Source organism: Ovis aries, chromosome 18, assembly GCF_016772045.2.
Source record: "Ovis aries strain OAR_USU_Benz2616 breed Rambouillet chromosome 18, ARS-UI_Ramb_v3.0, whole genome shotgun sequence".
NCBI lineage: Eukaryota > Metazoa > Chordata > Mammalia > Artiodactyla > Bovidae > Ovis > Ovis aries.
Genome location: NC_056071.1, coordinates 53,164,250 through 53,185,203, shown reverse-complemented (window position 1 = coordinate 53,185,203; position 20,954 = coordinate 53,164,250). Strand labels below are relative to the sequence as shown.

The 20,954-nt window shown below is 52.2% G+C and overlaps 1 protein-coding gene across 1 annotated transcript; it reads left to right on the top strand.

The window, feature by feature from the left end:
• The first annotated feature begins 590 nt into the window (after nt 1-590).
• On the top strand, nt 591-20,823 carry STRC (stereocilin). Its single transcript, XM_060401527.1, has 31 exons — nt 591-625; nt 2,180-2,222; nt 3,171-3,477; nt 3,829-4,614; nt 4,704-4,728; nt 5,642-6,893; nt 8,114-8,176; nt 8,261-8,371; nt 8,543-8,709; nt 9,097-9,283; nt 9,420-9,535; nt 9,788-9,920; nt 10,295-10,477; nt 10,745-10,783; nt 10,942-11,109; nt 11,251-11,316; nt 11,806-11,931; nt 12,215-12,273; nt 13,027-13,150; nt 13,264-13,376; nt 15,846-15,981; nt 16,354-16,550; nt 16,731-16,821; nt 17,036-17,192; nt 17,895-18,064; nt 18,703-18,858; nt 19,458-19,600; nt 19,788-19,936; nt 20,164-20,261; nt 20,342-20,489; nt 20,658-20,823. Exons 1-31 carry the CDS (start codon nt 591-593, stop codon nt 20,744-20,746), a joined length of 5,637 nt encoding a protein of 1,878 aa, XP_060257510.1. The 3' UTR covers nt 20,747-20,823.
• Nucleotides 20,824-20,954: the final 131 nt, after the last annotated feature.

The window sequence follows — 20,954 nt, the reverse complement described above, 5'->3', positions numbered from 1 at the left end:
CTTTAATTTTGGACCATAGTTTCCCCATTTGATCTCCAATTATCCCTCACATTTTCAAATATCAATGGATGGATACATAGCTTTGTTTCACCTATGGTGTTTTTATTTTAAACTTTATTTTATATTGGAGTTATAGCTGATTAGTAACATTGTGACAGTTCCAGGTGGACATCACAGGGGCTCAGCCATACATATACATGTATCCATTCTCCCCCAAACTCCCCTTCCCTCCTGTAAGATGTTTTTTGTAATATGTTTCTGTTTAAAGACACCTTACTTAATCATAATATGTTGTTGATTCAGTAGCATTGGCCTCTTTCCACAGTACTATAACTCAGGCTTGAACGATGTTTATCATATACACGTTTTCTTGAAAGGTGCATCACAGCCTTCCTGTGCTTAGGAGCATGAAGCTGGGAAACCATTTTAAACAGTGAAATTATTAACAAAAAGCAGAAAAATACTAAAATCGTGGCACTAGATAGATGGTGAAAAGGACATTACAGTGTGAGAAGAAGGTAGAGTATTGCCTTGTTTCCATCCAAGTGCCAAGCAGGCCTGGCCCTGCTTAGCTCCCGAGATCAGACGAGATGAAGCACATTCAGGGTAGTGTGGGCACCGGCGAGTAGTGCCTTGTTTGACCTCAGCTAGGGATGTACACATCAAGCGACTCAGATTTTTCACCACTCTGCACATGTCTGTGAATGACTGTGAGATTGCCACGGATACTGATTTTGGGGTCACAAATACACTTTAGTGAGCAGAGGAATCCGCAAAGACAGAATTCACAGATAAGAATTGACTCTAAATGCTGCGTGATAAATCGGGGCTAATTGGCCTTATGACACTGCTGTCTCAACGTGTGGTTTCCAGGTTACCTCAATAGCATCACTCACTCACTCTTAAGCTCTTTGGTCATTTACTATCCATTAGCCAAGACTAATCATCTGATTCCACCTAACTGCAAGAGATCCGGGGGTTGCTTGGGTCCTTAGTGAGTAGTATGTATCTATATTTCAGTTATAAAAGGCAAACTGGAAAGGGAGGAAAATGGGACTTCCCTGCAGTCCAGTGGCTAAGAGGCCGAGCTTCCACTGGTGGGGGCACAGGCTCAATCCCGGGTCGGTCGGGGAACTAAGATCCCAAATGCTTTACAGAGGGAAGCCTGTGTTCTAATCAGAAAGCGCCCTGTGGTTGGTTTGGGGAATTGAGGATGTTTCAGATCTCTCAGCTCCCTTGGCTTCTCCCGAGTATCTCCATTCCAGTTGCCAGATCACAGAGCATAGTAATCACCACACCAATTTAACCCACTTAAGCAAAACGCATGATTAATTACCTGCTCTGGACCCCTGTCACTTCAGTTTGTTGGTTCTGGATTGCTCTTACCATTTGCTTATCCATGGATTGGAACTTGTCTTGCTTTTGTTGAACTTTTACCAGACTATAAGCAGTAACTTGCTTATATTGAATAAGGCTGACATATTTGCTATACACCCTAAGCACTTCACCCTCAGTTGGCACATAGTCTGAATCCTTGGCAGCAACAGGACTGCTTAATCGGCTTCATCGTCTGGGGGACTGCCAAGAATTTCCCCTTCTAGTTTGAGGAAGTCCTCATTGTTCCCTTCTCTGCTTGACTCAGCTAGTTCCATACTTGTTCTAAAGGTCTTTCACTCAAGACACTACCTCTTGGTAACAATTTCTGTATTAATTACGACTCTGTAGCTTCAGATAAAAGAATCACATTGAGCTAGACTAATAATAATAGTCACATTTAGTGAATGTTTATTCTGTACAGTGCCTGGCACATGATAGGTAGTTATTATTATTTTTTTTTAATGAATGCCAGGCACTGTGCTGAATACTTTAAATGCCTTTTCAAATTTAATACTCATGACAACTCCATACTAGTATTTCTTATTTTGGCAGAAAAGAACACCGACACAGAGAAGTTTAGAAACTGCCCAGGACACACTGCCAGTATCTGTGGGAGCCAGGATTTGAATCCAGTCAAGTCATATTTTGCTACCTTATCAGCAAAAGGGAGAATTTCTTTTAAGAGGGTTGTTACAGAATGAAGGGCAGAAATTTAAGTGGATTGCAGGATGGGATGGAACCAGGAGTAGAAAACTGTGGGGAACCCAGGCCGTATGCTTCCTCTGATTCTTCTGTTTTTCAGACTAGATGTGGTAACTGATGAGCAAAGAGAAAATATTGGCACGGTGAGGCAATAGACCATTTCACTGGTTCTAACTTTTTGACTCATTTTGGAAAATCCCAGCACCGCCCTCACCTCCTTTGATTGCCGTGGGCCAAGTTATTCTGTTTCTTTGGGCCTCCATTTCCTCATCCATAAAATGAGAAGTTTTTACCAGAGGATTCCTCAAGTCTTTTCCGGTTCTAAAATTCTATGATCTTGAGTGAAGCTTCTAGGACAGAGGTGCAGTAATAATGAATTTGAACATAAGGGTTTGGGTGATAGAATAAAGAAGAGTTCTAAGGAAAGAAGAAGAGAATATGGTTTGAGTGAAGCCTTGGTGTTGAATTACTCTTTAGAGCTGGTGTCAAATGAAGGCCTTGGGGATATATAAACGGAGGGCAGACAAACCTTCTCACCCTGACCAGATCAGATGGATCTCTCTGATCTAAGAGCAGTGTCTCTTTTCCCCTCTCTCTGTGTGCATACACGTGTGTGTGTGAGGAGTAGCCCCTTTGCGTAATAATTGAACCTGGTTTCTTTCTTTCTTATCTCACCTCAGAATTTTCTAAGGGCTTTCACCTGGGCCACCAGAAGAAGGCCAGAGGACAAATCCAAACCCTGGAGTGACCGAATGGGCAAGTCACTCCTCTCTGGGTCTGTTTTCTTATCCATAGCATGAGAGATTTGGTCTGTGTGATCTCTGAAGTCCTGCCCGACTCTTAACATTTTGTGGCTCTGGGTACTGAATCAAAAGCCCCTCTCTTCCCAAGCATTCCATCCTTGGACCAGACCTTTGTCTTCCTTTCTCTTCTCTGTATGCACCTGACTGCTCAGGTCCTTTCTCCTGGCCCCCTTTCTTCCTCAATTCCCTTGAATTCTACTTGCTTTTTAGCTCCCTTGGGCCCTTTTTCCCCCCCTTATATTTCTGATATTATTCTTTATTTAATGCTATTTATGTATATTTCTGAAGGCCCTTCTAGATTACATTCCTGATCTCCAGAACTGCTCCATCTCTGTCTGCCTCCTCTTATCTGCACCCTGGCTCCTAACTGGAGCTATATCCTCGGATTCTTCCCAGGGTCCCCTGGGATCCGCTATCACTGGTCCCTCGGACAGGGGCACTCCTTCTCCGAAGCCGAAGGATCAGGTAGTCAGTGGCTCAGGTGACAAATCTGCTGTCAGGTTACGGATATTGTTTCCTGAAAGGCCACACTATGGTGTCAGCGGAGCTCGGGCTGCCTGCCGTGCCCTGTCCTCACCTGGCTCTCCCACACAAGGTAAGAATAACCAGAACTCACCTCTAGTACCTGCACTCTTCTGGAAACATGGCTCTGAGCCTCCAGCCCCTGCTGCTGCTGTCCTGTTCAGGTGAGGGGGACAGTGAGCTGGGCTGGGCATGATGGGGATGGTTGCTGGAAAGAGACTTAAGAATGCAGAGATTAACTGGTTAGAGAAAAAAATAAACGAAGGTTAAGAAACCAGGCCAAGACTTAACGTGAGTTGTTGAAAGGGACTCAGCTCACCATCTTTTGCAACGCATCCAGGCAGGGACTGGGCTCCAGGCTAGGGCTGAATTTGGGTCCCAGGCTTTTCCCCTCATTGGTGATTTCCGGTTTTTTTCCTTACAGTGACTCTGGTCCCTATTGGGTCTCAGTCCCTGGACTCAGGTCTCTCCCTCCTGAAGTCAGTGCTCTCTGCTCTGGACCAGGCTCCCCAGGGTTCCCTCAGCCGCTCACGGTTCTCTGCCTTCTTGGCCAACATTTCTTCTTCCTTTGAGCCTGGGAGAATGGGGGAGGGACCGGTGGGAGAGCCCCCACCTCTCCAGCCCCCTGCCCTCCGGCTCCACGATTTCTTAGTGACGCTGAGGGGCAGCCCAGACTGGGAGCCAATGCTAGGGCTGCTAGGGGACGTGCTGGCCCTGCTGGGACAGGAGCAGACCCCCCGGGACTTCCTGGGGCACCAGGCAGGTGTGCTGAGTGGACTTGCAGAGGTGCTGCTGGGAGCCTTAGTTCCCGGGGGACCCCCTACCCCAACCCGGCCCCCCTGCACCCGTGATGGGCCCTCTGACTGTGTTCTGGCCGCTGACTGGTTGCCTTCTCTGCTGCTGCTATTAGAGGGCACGCGCTGGCAGGCCCTGGTGCGGGTACAGCCCAGCGTGGACCCCGCCAATGCCACGGGCCTCGATGGGAGGGAGCCAGCCCCCCACCTCTTGCAGGGTCTGCTGGGTTTGCTTGTCCCAGTGGGGGAGCTGGGCTCTGAGGAGGCTCTTTGGGGGGGTCTGCTGCGCACAGTGGGGGCCCCCCTTTATGCTACTTTCCAGGAGGGGCTGCTGCGCATCACTGACTCCCTGCAGGATGAGGTCTTTTCCATTCTGGGGCAGCCAGAGCCTGATGCCAATGGGCAGTGCCAGGGAGGTGAGTGCCACCAGGTCCAGGGCTGGGCTGTGGCAGGGCCAGCAAGGTTGAGACTGGGTTAGTCCTCTTCCTTTCTCTTTCCCTCCTAGGCAACCTTCAGCAGCTGCTCTTGTGGTAAGTAAGGAGAGAGGAGTTCTGAGGGGCAGGGCCTGGGAATGTGGTTTCGTGGTTTGGGAGGGTGACTGTTGGTGGTTGGCGCCCCAGCTTCACCTCCTCCTAGCCATGTGACCTTGGACAGGTTAGAGTATCATTCTATGCCTCAGTTTCCTCGCTCAAGAACTGTGGGTAATATTAACTGCCTTGGAGTTTTCGCAAGGGATTAAATGAGCTGATACTGTGTATGTCAACCACCTAGAAGTGCGTGCATGCCAAGGCGCTTCAGTCACGTCTGACTCTTTGTGACCCTATGGACCATAGCCCGCCAGGCTCCTCTGTCCATGGGATTCTCCAGGCAAGGATACTGGAGTGGGTTACCATGCCCTCCTCCGGGAATCTTCCCAACACAGGGATCGAACCGCGTCTCTTACGTCTCCTGCATTGGCAGGCGAGTTCTTTACCATTAGCGCCACCTGGGAAGCCTGTACCTGGCACATAGTGCTTGATAAATGTTAACTAATAAAGATAAGAGTATGGGAAGAGAGGACAAGGTTTGATTCCTCCACCCCTTACTGTTTGGGTACAGCAGTACCAGAGCACAGGGGGCCATATTCAGTCGCTGGGCACATGCCCTGATCTGAGGCCAGCCAAAGGTTTTATTTAAGCTACCTAAAAGCGTGTGCAGAAAGGAGAAAGAAGAGGGGCTCTGGCTGGGCAACTCCGGGTGACTTTGTGCCTTGGTGGAACAGATCTCTCTCCCCTCCACCACCCCAACATTTAAACCAGTAACACTGTCACTCCCAGGGACCTCACTTTTGGAAAAGCCTATGCTTGTCACCCTCCCTGCAGGGCTCTGGGCCAGGGCCAGAAACCTCAAGTAGAGGAAATGCAAACTGAGCAGCTGCTTGCCTGCTTCTCCCTCTGCTCCCAGGGGCATCCGGCACAACCTCTCCTGGGATGTCCGGGCACTGGGCTTTCTGTCTGGATCGCCACCCCCGCCCCCTGCCCTCCTCCACTGCCTGAGCACAGGGGTGCCTCTGCCTAGGACTTCCCAGCCCTCAGCCCACATCAGCCCTCGCCAGCGGCGGGCCATCTCTGTGGAGGCCCTCTGTGAGAACCTGTCAGGCCCGGCACCACCCTACAGCATCTCCAACTTCTCCATCCACTTGCTCTGCCAGCACGCCAAGCCTGTCACCCCGCAGCCCCCTCCCAGCACCGCTGCCATCTGCCAGACAGCTGTGTGGTATGCAGTCTCATGGGCGCCGGGTGCCCAAGGCTGGCTCCAGGCCTGCCACGACCAGTTTCCTGAGCAGTTCCTAGATGCCATCTGTGGCAACCTCTCCTTTTCCACCCTCTCGGGCCCCAACCGCCGCCTGGTAAAGCGGCTCTGTGCCGGCCTGCTCCCACCCCCCACCAGCTGCCCTGAAGGCCTGCCCCCCGTCCCTCTGACCCCAGAGATCTTCTGGGGCTGCTTCTTGGAGAATGAGACTCTGTGGGCCGAGCGGCTTTGTGGGGAGGCGAGTCTGCAGGCTGTGCCCCCCAGCAACCAGGCTTGGGTTCAGCACGTGTGCCAGGGCCCCACCCCGGATGTCACAGCCTTCCCCCCTTGCTACATTGGACCGTGTGGGGAACGCTGCCCAGATGGGGGCAGCTTCCTGCTGATGGTCTGTGCCAATGACACCATGTACGAGGCCCTGGTGCCCTCCTGGCCTTGGCTAGCCGGCCAGTGCCGGATAAGTCGTGGGGGAAATGACACCTGCTTCCTGGAGGGGTTACTGGGCCCTCTTCTGCCCTCTCTGCCACCACTGGGACCGTCCCCACTCTGCCTGGCCCCGGGCCCCTTTCTGCTTGGCATGCTGTCCCAGCTGCCACGCTGTCAGTCCTCTGTGCCAGCCCTTGCCCACCCCACACGCCTACACTATCTCCTGCGCCTGCTGACCTTCCTCCTGGGGCCGGGGGCCGGAGGGAACGAGGCCCAGGGAATGCTGGGTCAGGCCCTGATGCTCTCCAGTCTCCCAGACAACTGCTCCTTCTGGGATGCCTTCCGCCCAGAGGGCCGGCGCAGTGTGCTGCGGACGGTCGGGGAGTTCCTGGAACAGGAGGAGCAGCCAACCCCAGGCTTTGACCCCACTGACAGCTCCAGCCCCGCTTTAAGCAAGATGGAGCTTCTGGCCTGCTTCAGCGTGAGTGATTTGCCAAGGTGAAAGTTCCCGGAGCAGAGGGAAGGGTCTCCATGGGAATTCTCTACAATCTCACTGAGAGACAGCAGTGCAGTGGTTAAGCTCACAGCTCTGAGTCATCCAAGCTTGGGTTCACATCTTAGTTCTGTGATCAACCCTGGACAAGTTTTCAGCCTCTCTGGACAATACTTTTGTCATTTATAAATGAATGGTAGAGGTACTTTACTGACCGTCCAGTGGTTAAGATTCCACACTTCCATTCCAAGGGCACGGGCTCAACCTCTTGTTGGGAAACTAAGATCCCACATTCGTGTGGCACAGCCAAAAAAAAAAGTCTCAGAAAAAAAAAGAAAAAACAAACGGTGGAAAATAATGGTGCCACTCTTTTTAGGGTGGCTGTAAGGGTTACATCAGATGACACCGGCCGTGGGCTTAGTGCTAGTATATGATATACAAACAATATATAATAAATGTTATCTCATTATTCTTCCTGACTCTTTGATTTACCTCCTTTCTGCTTCAGAAAGGAAAGGGATCAAGTTAGAGGGCTCTAATTCTGTCCCTAGAGAGTGAGAATTGGAAACTGGCAAAATATAGGAAGATAAGGCAGAAATGAGAAAAATTCAGGGTGACTGCAGATCAGAAGTTTTAGGTTTGACTATAACACAGGCGTGGTCATAAGCCAATTTACTTTGATTTTCCTGGGTTTTGTTTTTTCTCTGTAGAGTGAAGGGGCTGGAATATGTGAACACCATAGTTCATTCATTGACTTCCTGTTATATGTAAAGCACTTTGCTAGATGCTGTGGGGAATGTAAAGAATCCTTACTCCATGGTAGGGCCCACCTTTCTCAATTCCTGGGACCAGTGAAATGTAATAATTTGGTTCATGTGTGTGCATGGTAAGTCGTTTCAGCCCTGTCTGGCTCTTTTCGACTCTATGGACTATAGCCCTCCAGGCTCCTCTGTCCATAGGATTCTCCAGGTAAGAATCCTGGAGTGGGTTGCCATGCCCTCCTCCAAATTTGGTTCATATCTCCAAATATTTACTGAGCCAGCTATGGCAAAGGCTATAGAAGAAGTTAGAGAATGTGGTCCCTGACCTAAAGAAGACACACACACAGCTTCAGAAAAAGAACAAGCATCCTAGTGAATGGACCTGGGGAAGCTGCAGGAGGGACAGAGGGGACAACTCTCCTGGCATCTTGTCTGTCTCCCCACCAGCCCGTGCTGTGGGATCTCCTGCAGAGAGAGAAGAGTGTTTGGGCCCTGCAGATTCTAGTGCAGGTAATAGATGGGGGCAGGGTGTGTGGGCGGGCTGGGTGATCCGTGCCCACTGAGGCCATAACCACCATGACCTCCCGTGCCCAGGCATACCTGCACATGCCGCCAGAAAACCTCCAGCAGCTGGTGCTTTCAGCAGAGAGGGAGGCTGCTCAGGGCTTCCTGACGCTCATGCACCGCTCCTGGGCTCAGCTGCAGGTGGGCATGGAGGGAGAGGGGGACAAGGGTGGCGGGGGAGGTCTGGGCATCAAGAGCACCTGGAACCAGGCAGGCAGCAGGCTTGCTCCAGCGGAAGGAGGGATGCAAGAGGAGCCGGGGCCAGGAGAGTGGGCATCTCCAGAGCTGGCATCTGTTCCCATGCCCCCACAGGTGCCACCATCTGAGGAGCAGGCCCTGGGTCGCCTGACAGCCTTGCTGCTACAGCGGTACCCACACCTCACCTCCCAGCTCTTCATTGACCTCTCACCACTCATCCCCTTTCTGGCTGTCTCTGACCTGATGCGCTTCCCAGCATCCCTGTTGGCCAATGACAGTGTGTAAGGACTCTGTACTACTCCTCCCGATCCTGACAGGGTCAACCCCACCCACCCAGAGCTGTGCTATGCTGGGTCACTCAGTCATGTCCAAGTTTTTCCAACCCCATGGACTTTAAGCCCACCAGGCTCCTCTATCCGTGGGGATTCTCCAGGCAAGAATACTGGAGTGGGTTGCCATTCCCTTCTCCAGGAGACCTTCCCAACCCAGAGATTGACCCCAGGTCTCCTGCATTGCAGGCAGATTCTTTATCAGCTGAGCCAGCCGGGAAGCCCACGCACCCAGAACAGTACTTTCTATTAAAACTAGGGAGTCCTTCTTGTCCATGACAGCAGGGCTACACAGAGCCAGGGGACAGGGCAAAGGGGTGAGACCCACTCTCTCCCCAGCCTGGCTGCCATCCGGGATTACAGCCCTGGAATGAGGCCTGAACAGAAAGAGGCTCTAGCAAGGAGACTGCTGGCCCCTGAGCTGTTTGGGGAAGTGCCTGCCTGGCCCCAGGAACTGCTCTGGGCAGCACTGCCCCTGCTACCCCATCTCCCTCTGGAGAACTTTCTGCAGCTCAGTCCTCACCAGGTATGAGAACGATTCATTTATTTGACTAGCAAGCTTTCGGCCAGGTGGGATGGCATCAGTGACCTGTCTCCTAGTGAGCCCCTCCCCACAAGTGTCCCACAGTGATCCCAACACGAGCTGACCTTCCCCACCCAAGATCCAGGCCCTGGAGGACAGCTGGCCAGCGGCAGGACTTGGGCCAGGACATGCCCGACATGTGCTGCGCAGCCTGGTGAACCAGAGTGTCCAGGATGGAGAGGAGCAGGTGCGCAGGTGAGTGCCTGTGGGGTCAGAGCGGTGGAGAGGCAGGTGCAGCTGCCAGGATAGGCTGGGGTCCCAGGAGGGAAGGGGCACCAGAGGAGGCGTGGCCCTGGGGCATCACAGGGCCCTGCGAGAGAGGCCTGCTTGTGGCACCCACGTTTCCTAGTTTAGTGGTCAGAGTGCTGCTCCCTGTACCCACACAGTCCCTGCCTCAGTATAGCAGCCTCAGTGACCACGTGAAGGCCAGCTTCGTGCCCTCCTCAGGCTGGGGCCCCTCGCCTGTTTCCTGACCCCCGAGGAGCTGCAGAGCCTGGTTCCCCTGAATGATCCAATGGGGCCGGTAGAACGGGGGCTGCTGGAATGTGCAGCCAACGGGACCCTCAGCCCACAAGGACGGGTGAGCCCCCTGGCCCAGGCCCTCAAGAACTCCAGGCTTCCCGTGGGGGGTGGTCTGTGTGGAGGATGTGCCCGGTCACCTCAGTCAAGCTGGAGCACAGTTGGAACCAGCCCTCATTCCACCGCATCCAGCTTCATTCTTAATCTCCTTACTCCTTAGCCACGCATACCTGTTAGCACCTCTTCCTGACTCTACTCCATCTGGTCCACGACATCTCCAGCATTTCCTTTGCTGACTTGAGCCCAATCTGCTCCTGTCCTATCCCTGGTTCCAAGCCGCAGCCCAGGCCCTGGAATATCCAGATGTGGGATTAGAGAGGAGGCTTTAGGTTCTCCTGTCTTTTCTTTTCAGACCCAAACCTTCTTTGGTTACAGGTAGCCTATGAACTTCTGGGGGTACTGCGCTCATCCGGAGGAGCGGTGCTGAGCCCCCGGGAGCTCCAGGTCTGGGCTCCTCTCTTCCCTCAACTGGGGCTCCGCTTCCTGCAGGAGCTGTCAGAGCCGCAGCTGAGGGCCATGCTTCCCGCCCTGCGAGGAGCCAGGGTCACCCCTGCCCAGGTGGGCCTATCCCACTCCCTGGCTTCCGTCTTCCATCCCCGGCACCTCAGTCAAGACAATTACATTCAAGGATGCTGTTACCTGATCCCACCCCACCCCCCCAAGCCTCCTTTTCCTCTGTCCCAAGAATGCCCTCATCCCTCTTCCTCAGATGAGGAAGAGCCCAGAGCCAGGCTGGTGGAGCGGGAGCTGGGAGTCTGGGCGGTCGGGCCCTAGGGACCTGTTCAGGACCCTCAGCGCTGTTTTTTCCTTCCCCTCCCGCCTTAGGCTGTCCTGCTGCTTGGACGGCTCCTCCCAAGGCATGATGTGAGTGGCAGCAACTCTTCCGCAAGGCCTGAGCTCTTCGTCCCCCTCTTCCCTCGTTCCCTCTCACCCCTGCTGCCTCTCTCCACAGTGATTGTCCCCTTCCCTTCCCTGCAACCTGGCCTGTCTTCTTCAGGCCTCTTGTCTCTCTTGCTCCCCAGCTGTCCTTGGAGGAACTCTGCTCCTTGCACCCTCTGCTTCCAGGCCTCAGCTCCCAGACACTCCAGGCCATCCCGAGGCGAGTTCTGCTGAGGGCCTGTTCTTGCCTGGCCCCTGAACTGGCGCGCCTCTCAGCCTGCCAGACCGCGGCCCTGCTGCAGACCTTCCGCGTACGCGTAGGAGAGCAGCAGGGAGAAGGCCAACCAGGGAGGAGGGCTCTGGTTGGGAGGGTTCACCTTCCCTATGGCCAGGGAAGGATCCCCAAACCTCCCCACTTGTTACATGCACATACACAGCCAATTCTCATGCAGGTGAAAGATGGTGTTAAAAATACGGGTGCAGCAGGAGCCGGTGCAGCTGTGTGCATCCCCGGACAGGTACGTGTGTGTGAGTGTGTGCGTGTGGTTTCTGCCAACTAAGCTCCTCTCTCCATCCCAGGGCTGTCTCACACAGCTGGTACTGCCTCACATTCTCCCCCTGCAAGTGGCCCGAGTGTCTACATTATATCTGTGTCCCCTACGACCTTAGCAGCTCTCCCAGTCCCAACGCAGGATGGCATAATGTCCTAGAACATCAAAGCCCCAAGGGTCTGAGGAATCCTCTAGGGCAGTCACCCTGCTTTCAGACAAAGAGACTGAGGCTCAGAGCGACTAAGGGAGTTTAGTCCGTCAGGTGCCTAGACGGCAGGGACCCTTGGCCACAGCCGCGAGGGCCCTAGAGTGTGCCCTGCTAGGCTGGCACCTGCCACTCCACCCTTCTCCTAGTTTCCGGTCCCTTCCTGCCGCCGTAGATCCCCTTCTTCCTTGAGGCCCGAGTCCAGACGCTCTCACCTATCACCACACTGCTGCACTTTACCCCTCCGACAGCCTATCCCCACCATCTGGCCAGACTGCCTGCTGCCCCTGCTCCCACTAAAGCTGCTACAGCTGGACTCTGCTGCTCTGCTGGCAGACCGAAGGCGCTATCGGGAGCTGCCCTGGTCTGAGCAGCAGGTGATTCTTCCCACTAGCCTAGAACTCCCTTCTCTCAACATTTTCCACCTCCTTTACCCATCCCTCAGCTCCAGATTGGGCACCTTACTCCCAGCAGCCCTTAGGATGCTTTTCCCTCCTCCCCTTTCCCCCCATTTGTCTCTCTTTCCCAGGGAGTGGGCACTGGGGAGAGTAGGAGGCTGGTGGGACCCACAGGGTGAAGTGGCAGCCCTGGGTCCAAGGCATCCTAGGTTCCTGGGCAATATCTCTGCTGGGAAGCGGCTCTTCTTTCTTTCTCTTGTAGGCACAGTTTCTCTGGGAGAAGATGCAAGTGCCCACTAACCTGACCCTCAGGAATCTGCAGTGAGTAACTTGTAATGAGCTGTGAGTTTAATTCAACTAACATTTTTTTGAGCGCTTACGGTGTGCCAGGCACCATGTGATATCTGGGGGTGGGGGTGGGAGGTGTATGAGGATCAGTGACCTGTAGGTCAGCCTGTGGGTCTTCTCCTGGTTCCTCTTCTCCTGACCCTCCTGCCCTTCTAGAGCACAGCATCCATCCTGAGTGGATCTCAGGGATTTTGAGAAGGCTCAGATTCAGGTCCTAGCCCTGTCTCCTCTTCGTGATCTTGAGCAAGACGTTCAACCTCTCTAAGCCTCATTTTCTTCTTTAGAAAAAGTATTGAAATGGTACCTACCTCATAAGTAGTTGTAAAGATTAAACAAGATAAGGCATATAAGGTACCTAACACAGTGCCTGGCCCAGTGTAAGCTTCTGATAGATATTTGCTGATTAACCCCTCAGAGCCACTGACCAAGCAGGAATTAACAGGAGCAAGGATCACCTTACCTCCACCCCCCAGCTAAAAACCCATGGGCTTCTGAAGATGTGGTTCTAGCCTCAGTTGACCACATTTCTAGTAGGATGATATTGGACTGTCACTCAATAAACAATAATGGTGTAGGAGACCAATGAGAATATCTATGGGAAAGATATTTCTCAAACTGCAAATTACCGTAAATGAGCATCTGTCCTTGTGTTGAGAATGTTGATATAAGGAGCAGACAAGCTGTGGCATGTGTTGAATGAGCATGTGCCTACTCACACACCTCCAGGGCTCTGGGTACGCTGGCAGGGGGCATGTCCTGTGAGTTTCTGCAGCAGATCAACTGGATGGCAGACTTCCTTGAAGTGGTACACATGATCTATCAACTGCCCACTGGGGTCCGAGGGAGCCTGGTGAGACGGGTGCTTGGGCATTAGTGGGAGCAGGGAGGCAGGAACCCCAGGTAGACAACCGAGGCTCGCTGTTCACCTCTGTCATGAACCTGCCTCCCTACTCTGCCCCACAGAGGACCTGTATCTGGGCAGAGCTACAGCGGAGGATGGCAATGCCAGAGCCAGAGCTGGCAACCCTGGGGCCAGAGCTGAGTGGGCTGGACACCAAGCTCCTCCTGGACTTACCGTAAGGCTACAACTGGAGATACTGGATTCTCAGAAGGCTCAGCCTGGGGTGGAAGATCTGCCCTTAGGAAACACCACAGAGGTGGTGCTTTTCTGTCTGGTTGTTCCCATCAGTTACAGCCTAAAGTGAAGGATGCTATTCAAAGTTGCTCTAGGTGTTGACTGGCTCCCCCAACAAGACCCTCAAAATGGGGCAGCTGAAGGTGGCAATATTGTGACATGACCTGCCAAGCAGTCTTAATATAACCTAGGCCCTATTAATAGTGGTAGAATATGTAAAATGAGGGAAGTGAGAGTTCCCTGGTGGCTTAGCGGTTAGGATTCTGGGCTTCTATTGCCATGGCCTGGGTTCAGTCCTTGGTTGGGGAAATGAGATCCCACAAGCTGTGTGGGGTAGCCCAAAAAAGTAATTAAAATTAAATATATAAAATGAGGGAAGTAATTGTCAGTCCTGCCCCCACAGGACTGTGGTCTCCTTAGGGCACTGTGTTCTCAGTATGTTCAGAGGAATAGATAAAGGGAAAATGAATGAAGCATGTGAGAAAAAGTGAAAGTGAAAGTGAAGTCGCTCAGTCGTGTCTGACTCTGTGGCTCCATGGACTGTAGCCTACAGGCTCCTCCGAAACATGTGATAAATGTGTTCAAATACCCCAGGAGCCATCAAATAGAAAATAGATCCGCATGTTTCTGAATGACCCCATTGGGCAGGACTAGCACCAGTGAATGAAAATCAGAGTTTTGCACAATATGAGGAAGATTGTGGTGATGAGTTCTGGTCATTGAGCTAGTCAAGCCTAGTCTGGATGGCCCCGCAGCAAGAAGGTTACAGAGCAGATTGAAGTATGGGTGAGGAGAGAGATGACTGATGAACCCAAAGTGAAAGTGAAGTCGCTCAGTCATGTCCGACTCTTTGCTACCCGTGGACTGTAGCCCACCAAGCTCCTCCGTCCATGGGATTCTCCAGGCAAGAATACTGGAGTGGGTTGCCATTTCCTTCTCCAAGGCTCCTCCTAAACTAGAGACTTGGAGTTTATGAGTATCTAACTCACAGGCTTTTTTCCCCCTTATAATCTCCATCCCCATCCCATTGCCAACTGAACTGTAAATCAGAGAAGGAAAAGGCTGACTCCAGTCAGTCTTTCTGGGAGGAAGCTGACTCTATCCTTACATTTTTAAAGGTTTTTCCACAGATTTGGGCTTTTGTATTACTTGGCCCAGTTCCAGACTTGGAAACCTTAGGTAGAGTATAGAGTACCACTCTGATTTTTCTACAAAAAGTCTTTTTAAAAATGCCATTCAAATCTGTCTATGAAAGAGAGATGAGGCAATTACCTCTTGGTGGTGATGGTGGTTTAGTCAATAAGTCATGTCCGACTCTTGTGACCCCATGGACAGTATAGCCTGCCAGGCTCCTTTGTCCATTGGATTCTCCAGGCAAGAGTACTGGAGTGGGTTGCCATTTCCTTCTCTAAAATACCTCTTACCCCCAGGTTTTGCTGTGAAAATCAAATGAGATAACACCTAAAAGAACTTTGGTGCATGAGTGCTAAGTCACTTCAGTCATGTCTGACTCTTTGCAACCCTGTGGGCTGTAGCCTGCCAGACTCCTCTGTCCATGAAATTCTCCAGGCAAGAATGCTGAAATGGGTTGCCATGCCCTCCTCCAGGGTCAATTGTATGGTACTATACAAATCAGAGGGAACCTTCTCACAATAAATAGAGGAAGGGTGGTCCTGTGGGAAATAGGAATTGAGAGCAAGACCCCTCTCTGTGAATCTAATTTTTTATTTTATTTATTTATTTTAAATTAAAGAAAATTTTTTTTCACTGTGCTGGGTCCTCATTTTAGCTCGTGGCCTGTGGGATCTTAGTTCCCTGACCAGGGATTGAACCCCTGCATTGGAAGGTGGATTCTTCTTTTCTAATTAATTAATTTGGCTGTGTCGGTTCTTAGTTGCAGCACTCAAGATCTTACTGGGTCGAGTGGAATCTTCCTTTGTGGTGCACGGACTCTCTAGTTGTGACTCTCAGGCTCCAGAGCACACGAGCTCAGTAGTTGCCCTGTGGCATTATCTTAGTTCCTCAATCAGAGATCACACTCACGTCCCCTGCGTCACAAGGTGGATTCTTAACCACTGGACCACCAGGAAAGTCCATATGAACCTATTTTTTAATCCATAAAATGGGGGAGGGGATTTAATGATATTTAACATCTGGGCTTTTTTATTCTATTAGATGAGGTAGGATTGTTCGTCATTCTTCTCAAGAAGACTGGAAATAGGTCTCTCCCGTTGTTCTCTCCCTGTAAGCACTGAGGTGGAAATCGGATCTGGGTCTGTTAAATATCAGTTCCTATCCAGGGCCACAGGGTTTGGTCTGGTGTTACCTCTTGTCTGGGGAATGGGGCATTCTGTGGTTCCCTTCTCAACTTGGCTCAGTTCCAAGTCCTCCTGTTGTCAAATTCCTACAGAGTCAAGTTGATGGATAAACTGTCCAATGAATCCATCATGTTAGTGGTGGAACTGGTACGAGGCGCTCCAGAGCAGCTGCTGGCCCTGACCCCACTCCACCGGGCAGCCCTGGCAGAGCAGGCACTACAAAAGCTGGTAAGAGTCCCCCCACCAGACTCAGAACAGTGGCCTGGGCCTTTGTCACCACTCAGACAATGCTCTGTCTTCTAGGCCCAGACTCAAATGTTTGCTGCAGGGCCCTAGGTCTGCCTTTGGGTTCCATTCATTGATGGTCTGCTTCATGTTTCTTGTCCACATCCCTTGGAGTATTAACAATTCCTTAGTCCACCTCCCAATCTTTCCACCCGCTCCTGTTTGGGCTCATAGTTTAGAGAAGTGGACAGTGGCAATAAGCTTCATAGGATCTTGGATCAGGGGCTAGAGGGAGACCACGTCTTTGTGTCTTGATCAAAGAGACCGGTCCTCTGAGTCAGAGGTGTGTCGTCCCAAGGTCTGATCCCCCTCCAGGCCCCAAAGGAGACAACAGTGTCAAGGGAAGTGCTGGAGACCTTGGGGCCCCTGGTTGGATTCCTGGGCATAGAGAGCACACGGCGGATCCCCCTGCAGATCCTGCTGGCCCACCTCAGTCAGCTGCAAGGCTTCTGCCTCGGAGGGCCGTTTGCCACAGAGCTGGGACGGCTGCTGCTGCAGGAGCCTGTTCTTGGGTATGGGCCTCCGGGAAGTCCAGATTCTAACTCATCCTCACCCACCCTCTCAACCACCCTCCTCAGTGGCAGCCCATTCAGTATGCCAGAAGCCCTTGGAGCCCTGAGTCCCCTCTCTCAGCGTGTCTTTCCTCTTCCTCACAGCCCATTCAGCATCCTGATCTTCTTTCTGTCCCTCAGGAAACCAGAGTTATGGAGCCAGGATGAAGTCGAGCAAGCAGGACGCCTAGTATTCACTCTGTCTCCCGAGGCTATTTCCTTGATCCCCAGGGTGAGGTGAAGGAGCACAGGAGGGAGTGAGAGCAGAGAGGGGACTGGGGAGCTAGTTCCGAGGGGCGCTAAGGCCAAGGAAGTTGAAGGCAAAGGATGTGAAGCCCAAATCTGGGGGAGGCTGCTGAAGAGAGACAGGATTTCGGAATTACAGCTGTAGCAGCTGCTCCTGATGTGCCTGGCTCTGCCCACCCTCCCTCCACCTTCTCTTCCAGGAGGCCTTGGGCCCAGAGACCCTGGAGAGACTCCTCGAGAAGCAGCAGAGCTGGGATCAGAGCAGAGCTGGACAGCTGTGTGCGGGGCCACAGCTCGCTCCCAAGAAAGCAGCGCTGGTAGCTGGGCTTGTGCGGCCTGCTGCAGAGAACCTCCCAGGTGAGACGGCCCAGATGCCCATACTTCCAGCAAGGGGTACAGGAAGAAGTATTCAACCACGCAAGGGGTACAGGAAGTATTCAACCACGCAATCAGACTGTTTTTAGCAGATTTGTACAGCGTCACTCCAGGCTGGGGTTTTCTAATCTATAAAGCCCAGAGCAGTGAGGGATGATCTTCAAGGACTCTTCCAGTTGTAGGGTTCTATACCTCTGTGAATTTATCACTCATTAAGTTTTTAGCCCAGGACTCCCCTTTCCTTGCTCTCTTAGCACTGTTAACAGCTGACTCGGCTCTAGGCTTGGAAAAGTGTGGTGCTCTCTGCTGGGATGATGCTTAGGATGGAGGAAGGTGACACTGTGGGGCTAGGAACCTGGGTTTCAACCTAGATCAGCCACTCAGTCCCTGGGCAAGCCCTTCCATCTATACAATGAGGGGCTCTTCCTCCCCAGTCACCTGTTCTAATATCTTTGAGTCCTACGAATCTCACACTACAGTAATCCCTTGAGCCATACTGCCCATATTGGCCTGTCCTTTAAAGGTTGGATGGGTAGTTCCATCTACAGATATCTCTCTGGGATTTTTTTTTTTTTTGAGAGGAGGCCCCCACCCACCATGGCCCCCACCCTTCATGTCCCTGGCCCTGACCACTGGCATGCTTTAGTACTGCACTGACCGCCTGACCCTGCCTTCCTCCTTCAGAACCTGTGCCAAACTGTGCAGATGTACGAGGGACATTCCCATCAGCCTGGTCTGCAACCCAGATCGCAGAGATGGAGCTCTTGGACTTTGAGGACTGCCTCGCACTATTTGCAGGAGACCCAGGACTTGGGCCTGAGGAACTCCGGGCAGCAATGGGCAAGGCAAAACAGGTTAGTGATGGAGAGTCCAGTCAGGGTTGGAGACTGAACGTAGGAAGCTGGTTGGGTGTCGTATGGGACACATGGAAATGGATAGCTGCATGAGAGAGGGGGGACATAGGACATAAAAGAATGAAAAGTTTTGGATCCTGAGTAGGAAGTCAGAGGGGATGGATACTGAGGACAGGAAGCTAGTGAAATGGTTAGAGGGACTAGAAGTTACCAACATTAGCAGGTATCAAAATCATCTGGGGAAAAAAGTATTTAAAAAAGAATCATCTGGGGAGCAGGTGTTTGAAATGCTTGAGGATCCCGTTGTAGACTTAGTGAAGAAAGGTTCTCTGAGGATCAGGTCTGGGCATCTGTATCTTGCCCCTGCTACCCCCACCCCATGTCTGGTGCACATTGGAACTCATAGACTAGAATCTGCTATTCTTTCCCACTGAGACTCTAGAGTCTTTCAATAACACCTTAGTCAGAGGAACCTTCATCCAATCCTTTCATTTTACGGTTGAAGAAACTAAAGACCCAGAGAAAGCAAGGGATTTGCTTCGAGTTACACAGTTCAGGTCGGAGGCAAGACTGACCCTCGGCATTCTGACTCCTAATTCCGTGCTTTTCCCATTCACACCATTCCTCTCTTTCTCCAGTTGTGGGGTCCCCCCCGGGGATTCCGTCCTGAGCAGATCCTGCAGCTGGGTCGGCTTTTAATAGGTCTAGGAGAACGGGAACTCCAGGAGCTGAGCCTGGTGGACTGGGGCGTGCTGAGCACCCTGGGGCAGATAGATGGCTGGAGCTCCAGCCAGGTAACATCTCCCTCCTCTCTACTACCTTCCGAATGCCTCCAGGCCATCTAAAGCCCAAGGAATTTCTGTCTTGTGACCATACCTGGCCATGCTTTCTATCTTTTCTTAATACTCCATACTAGTAGGAAGTTAGAGCAGTGATTTATTCACTGAGGCCCTGGACACATAATAATTCCTCCTGCCTCCTTTCCCTTTGGCCTCCTATTTTCCTGTCCTCTTTTTTTGATCCTCAAACTTCCCCATGGTTGTTGGCTCTCTGGGCTACCCTGGTGGCTCAGATGGTGAAGAATCTGCTTGCAGTGCAGGAGACCTGGGTTCAATCTCCGGGTCGGGAAGATCCCCTGGAGAAGGAAATGGCAACCCACTCGAGTATTCTTGCCTGGAGAATCCCCATGGACAGAGAAGCCTGGAGGGCTACAGTCTGTGGGGTTGCAGAGTCAGACACGAATGGGCGACTAAGCACAGCACAGCGCTGGCTCTTCAGGTCTTACTAATAGAAAAACCCAGTAGCTCTTGTCCTTTCCCTAAGCAGCTAGTTCCCCATCCATGAATTCCTCATGACTTTTCTCCTTATCCTGTGATCTCCACCCCGACTCCAGCTCCGGGTGGTGGTCTCCAGTTTCCTGCGGCAGAGTGGTCGACACGTGAGCCACCTGGATTTTCTTCACCTGACTGCACTGGGCTACACAGTCTGTGGACTTCGGCCTGAGGAGCTGCAGCATATCAGCAGTTGGGAGTTTAGGTCACACGTAGAGGAGGGTGTGGGCTGTGGTCCTGTGGGGAAGGTGGGCTCACTGGGGAAGGATCATGCGGGAGTGACCCCGTGGAGGAAGCAATCTTGCCTAAAGTCATCGCTACCGCCAACTCATGACCACGGACCCTGTCACTGGGGCTGAATCCTCCTCCCTTCTCTTCCCACTCTTCCACAGCCAAGCAGCTCTCTTCCTGGGCCACCTGCATCTCCCATGTTCTGAAGAGCAACTGGAGGTTCTGGCCCAGCTCCTGGTGCTGCCTGGTGGCTTTGGCCCAGTCAGTAACTGGGGGCCTGAGATCTTCACTGAAATTGGCACAATAGCAGGTATAGGGAGACTGGGCCACTGCTGGGGCTGGGTGTCAGGGGCCAGTTTCCACATCGTGAATTGACTGGGTGGAGGACTTCTCTGAAATCTTAAGGTGGGAGTCTAAGGCACCTAGATAAGAGGTTAGAGACATGCTGGGGAAGGTCTGAAGAAGAGTATTTTGGGAGTAGTTAGAGAAGGCCAGGGTAGGATAACATCTGGAGGCCCATCCCACTTGCCTTGACAGCTGGAATCCCAGACCTGGCTCTCTCCGCACTGCTGCGAGGACAGATCCAGGGCCTTACCCCTCTGGCCATTTCTGTCATCCCTGCTCCTAAATTTGCTGTAAGCACTGATGGGATGGGGTCTGAGTGACCACAGAAGAGGGCCAGAATGGATGCCCTGATGCCTGCTCCCATCCCCAGGTGGTGTTCAGCCCCACCCAGCTATCTAGTCTCACCAGTGTTCAGGCCGTGGCTGTCACTCCCGAGCAGATGGCCTTTCTGAGTCCCGAGCAGCGACGAGCAGTTGCATGGGCCCAGTATGAGGGGATGGAGAGCCTTGAGCAGGAAGGTGAGTCCCTAACTGCACAGACTGACTCCCGAACTCCTGGCCCGGAACCAGAGCCCTAACTCAGGGAGATCTGAGAGTGAAGGGCTCCAGAGGCAAATAGTCTCCAAGTATCAGTGGCTCCTGGGGAACAGAGTTCTGATATTCCTTCCATTCTCTGTCTCATTACAGGTCGAAGCACAGCCTGGGGTCTCCAGGACTGGTCACAGCCCTCCTGGGCCCTGGCATTGACCATCTGCTTCCTTGGCAATCTGCTATGAGCCTGTCTCTGCAGTTAAAGAGATTTGTTGGGAAAAACATTTGAAGTAAAATGAATAAAGTGCAAATGGAAGTGCAATTTAATTATCCTAGGAAGCTGATGGAATATGGGTAGAATGTTAATGCTTTCCACCCACCTGAGAATCAGTGTTCCTGGCATGCCATATCTGGAGTCTCTTTTCATCATAAATAATCCCATTGCCTTTTTTT